Source organism: Brassica napus, chromosome C7, assembly GCF_020379485.1.
Source record: "Brassica napus cultivar Da-Ae chromosome C7, Da-Ae, whole genome shotgun sequence".
Taxonomy (NCBI): domain Eukaryota; kingdom Viridiplantae; phylum Streptophyta; class Magnoliopsida; order Brassicales; family Brassicaceae; genus Brassica; species Brassica napus.
Genome location: NC_063450.1, coordinates 52843970 through 52848609, shown reverse-complemented (window position 1 = coordinate 52848609; position 4640 = coordinate 52843970). Strand labels below are relative to the sequence as shown.

The 4640-nt window shown below is 37.5% G+C and overlaps 1 protein-coding gene across 1 annotated transcript; it reads right to left on the bottom strand.

Annotated features, from left to right (window-relative positions):
• Nucleotides 1-2803: 2803 nt before the first annotated feature.
• Nucleotides 2804-4640, bottom strand: LOC106409172 (F-box only protein 13-like). The gene has a single exon (XM_013849851.3). It carries the CDS (start codon nt 4119-4121, stop codon nt 2934-2936), a length of 1188 nt encoding a protein of 395 aa, XP_013705305.2. The 5' UTR covers nt 4122-4640; the 3' UTR covers nt 2804-2933.

Sequence of the window (4640 nt, the reverse complement as noted above, 5' to 3'; positions counted from 1 at the left end):
GTTCTTGGTTAGGGTTTCAGCGGCGGTAATAAGAAACCCTTTCTACCCAACTTCACCACTTCGATTCTTCTCAGATCTCTAAATCCCCCCGTAAGTTCTCCTTCTCTGTCGTAGATTCTCTTCACTGTGTCGTCCTATGTGGTTATTTTCTTCCAATTTGGGGCTCCTCTCATAATCAAAGTGTTATAGTTTCTAGGTCTGTATCATCGGCTGATGTGAATTCGATCGTCCCCGATTCAGAATTAGTCTCTCCCATTTCCCAATTTGATTTAGGTTTTCGTATTTCTCGGGTTGTGTGAGGTGATGCGAAATATGTAGTGTAGTAATTTAGGGGAAGATGTGTGGAATATCATTGCTTAGAAATGCTCAGTCGGTACATATAGTATGATATTTCGAATCTGGTTTCCATTTGAAATGTAATAGTATACTTATCCCATTCAACTATTCCACTGCGGATAGTATCACTTGCTATTATGTTTTGCTTTGCTGCAATTTGTGGTCGGTTGTGGTTCCCTCTCTGATGTTCTTATTCTAAATTATGCTTGAATTGGGGGTTTTTTCTCTGCGGTGCATAGTTCATAGTGTAAAAATATCGATTATTTTGTGGAATAGCATCTGTAATACATAGATGTTTCATCGTATGCCCGTATCAGTATATCTCGTTGCTATATGTCATGTCAAGTGGAATAGTATAAGGTTCACATTATTTCATTTTACATGGAATCGTACTTTTACATCATATACATTTCCATTCGTTAGCCATTCTTATTCTGTTTAAATCATAATTCATTTATATATTGAATATTACAGTGTGAACCGTCCTCATTCTTTGACTCTCTTACTTTTCATTCTTTAGGTTTGGTATGGACGAGTTAGACCTTCCAAGTAGATTGTTTGAGACAGGCTTTGATGTCAAGTGGATTTAGTTTTCCGAAGATTTGGGTTGCCTATGGTGGATTGAGGTTTATATTTCCCTAACTTGTGTTTAATGTTTAATGTCAAGTGTTTTATTACCAGCCCCATTAGCTTTGTATTTCATGTTGCTCATGAGGAATGTAAATTCATGTCTCCAGTATTATGGCAGGTGGATTTAATTTCACAAAGATTTGGGTTGCCTATGTATTGGGGCTTATATTTCCCTAACTTGGGTTTAGTGTTTACTATCAAGTGTTCTATTACCATCCCCATTAGCTTTGAATTTCATGTGGCTCATGAGGAATGTAAATACATGTCTCCAGTATTATGGCAGGTGGATTTAATTTTCTGAAGATTTGGGTTGCCTATGGATTGAGTTTATATTTCCTTAACTTGAGTTTAGTGTTTTCTGTTAAGTGTTCTATTATCATTCCTATTAGCTTTGTATTTCGTGTTAGCTCAATCTTAGCTCTAGTATGAACATAGTATCATTTTAAATAGTATATTCTATTTGAGATTATTCTAAATAGCTATGTGAGATCTTTTATGCATATTCTATTTGTTCAAACTATTCTATGTGAGATAGAATTGGTTGACAAATTATTCTATTCGAGATAAAATTGCATGATCTGTAACGAATGCGCTACCGTTCTTCATCATCGTAATGTTTGAAATATAAAAAAATCATTTTTATATAAAACACAATGGATTACTCTGTTATAACCATGTTTCCAAAAGTTATCATTTGAGAAGTATTAAGTACTTACAATACATATATCTTGGCATGTATTTCACATTGGCTTGTATTACATACTTTGCTTGTATCATTCACATTTCAACTGTCGCTATATTATGTAGATGCTCTTTCAATTGGAACTATATTTGTATTTATATTATTCTATTTAAAATACATAGTATGGAACTACAATTCTTGAATTCTCCGTTTGTTTGACGTTGTTTCTTTTACACTTACGATTTTCATCTACTCCTCTCTCTACATATTTTTCTTCCTTTAATTTTGACTACGGTTCTTCGACGCGCGTCCTAAATTCTCTCATTGTTACTATGGGACACAAAACCACCACGTTGTTTGTTTAATGTGTTGGAACCGGTAACCTGTTACTTAGAAGGGTATAACCGGATGGAATGAAGGTAAAAAGTCAGTGAATAGATTATGACAAAATCATGTCTATTTTCTTGATTTCTCGCCGAAATGTGGCTATTACGCCAATTAGCATTTCAAAACTAAAAAAAAAGTGTTTTATTTTTAAAACAGTCAAATAATAATGTAAAAAAACATCTGGATGCTTCTTAACTTCTTCACCCACTTGATTGATATAGTTCTTTAGTCATTGTAGGGTTATCCGGTGAATTATTGGTGCTACTGATATTCAAATCATTTCCTTATCTACTCTCCTTTTTTTTGCCAACAATTCACCAGTAATTTGGTTAACAGTACTAAACCGAAGAACACATCATTATGAAATAACCGGTTGCTAAACCATCTTGTGCAACGTCAAGAACCAACTTGGGTGTTCTAGTTTCCCCCTATGAGTTTCTTGACTTGCAAGTTAGCATCCTTCAGTTATAAAAGCCAAAAAAAAATTAACCTACCATGCAAGCAAGCTTCAAAGCTACCCCTTTCTACTTTTGTAAATTTTTCAAATTATACTTTCTCCTCTCATTGTTTAAGAGGATATTGAAATGAGACACATGCTGCCTGGAATGCCATGTCAGTAAGATTAGCTCAACATGGGGCAGGGGAACTTTGGGTGTTCTCTCTGCTTGCAAGTCACTCAGGCTTGGTATGCGAGGCACACAACCAACATGTATGCTGCTGCTTCCAATTGGTGTGAGATGAAACTTGCCAAGTGAAAGATGTGATCAGAAACATCAAAAGAATGGTATGCTCAAACTCAATGATTGTCAAGTTACATCACATTATACTCAAAAAGAATACACAAACAAAACAATCACTGAAACCTAATCCATAAAAAAAAAAAAAAAAAAGCAAAACATCAAACTGTTGCTTCAATCCTAGGCTGGAAAGAAAGTGCTGAAACAAACTCCACAGCTTCTCCACCACTGAAACATCTCGGCAACTCACTCCACTCTTCTCCAACCAAATCAAACACAAAGTATCTACAACACACCTCAGGAAGATCCGCATTAAAGCACACAAGTATCTTGTTTCCACCAGCTCCTCCAACGCAGTTTATGTCCCCCTTTCTCCCGTACAACTCATGAGACATAGCAGGAGGCAACATCCCGACATGAACCCAGCTCATGTCCTCCAGCTTCCAAATCCTCAAGCTGGCGCTTTCGTAAAACTCAGAGAGAAGGACCACAAACATGGTTCCGTTACACTCCACCAAGTCGATGGAGTACTCAAGAAAAGGAGGAAGAAGCTTGGGAAGCTGCGTGAAGCTTCTTTTGGTGAGGTCACACGCTATGATGGTTCCGTGAGAGGTGAGAAAGTAAACGGTTTCCACATTGTCTTTAACGGTTATAACGGAAGAGTACTGCTTCGAAGGGCTTCGAAGGAGAGTGTTACTCGCTACGACGACGTTTCCTGACTTGCTAAGAAAGTAAACTGTTTCTGTATCATCATCATCATCATTGTACTCATCGTTCTTCTTCACTAACTCAAACTCTTTGCTCCATGAACAAGAACTTGACTCGTAGAACTTGAAACAGAGATTTGGGACTTCGCCGGAGATTGTAACAAGCTTGTAGCTGGTGGTCATGGCTACAGCTTGGAGAGGTTTGTTATCATCTTGACAAGGAAGGTCAATGGAGGATCCTGTGAGGGGGTTACGGAGGAGGAAGTGGCCGGAGACAGAGGAGCGGAAGCAGAGCAAGCCGCCGGAGGAAGCTACGGGGCTGAAGAGATCACGACGGTGGTGGAGGAGGGGACGGCTGAGGTTTCTCCAGCTGTTTTCTGTGGAGTCGTAAACGAAAGAAGAGGAAGAGGTGCAGTCTTTAGCGATCATGAAGAACCAAGGATCTCGATAAGGGACTTGAGAGCAGGCGAGCTTGAAGGTTGTTGAGGTTTGGGTGGACTTCCATCTCTTGCAGACGGAGGTCATGCGGAAGTAAGAGGAGGTTGGTAGGCGTGAGAGGACTCTCTCCAAAACGTCGTCGTTGAGGTCAGATAAGGTGACTGCTTCATCTCTTGATTTTCTTTTACCAGCTGAGAATCCCATGTTATCTAGGGGAGATCAAGAAACAGAGTGTGGAAGTGAGAGAAGCAATTCTTGAAATGGAGAAGTGTGGTGAAGTGAAGCACAGAGTAGAAAAGTGAGTATATAGTGGTGAAAATGTCTTCTTTTTAAAGATGTGAGAGAGAGAGAGAGAGAGGCTTCTTTGGCTCCTCTTTCAGAGAGCGTTGACAATCCCCAAAAATACAACTGTATGGAGAGAGAGAGAGATAGAAAAAGTGAAAGGTTGTGTTGTAGCTTCTTGTTCAATTGTTCACTTCCCAAAACAAAGTTATAAAATAATAAATAAATAATTTCTCTCTTTAATGAGTTTTTCTTATTTATTTTGGCAGAATTTATCTTAAAGAATATTATTGTTTGAATGAAAAATAATGGATGTGTATATACACATTCAGAAAAAGTATTTTAATAAAAAATAATGAATTTTTTTTTGTTCAAAAGATATAATGAAAATTAAGTAGCTCTATATCTTAAAGAAAACAATTTTAGTTAAATAAATAAACT

Coding starts and splice junctions, on each gene's coding strand:
- LOC106409172 (XM_013849851.3), bottom strand. CDS start 4,121: ATGGGATTCTCAGCTGGTAAAAGAAAATCAAGAGATGAAGCAGTCACC.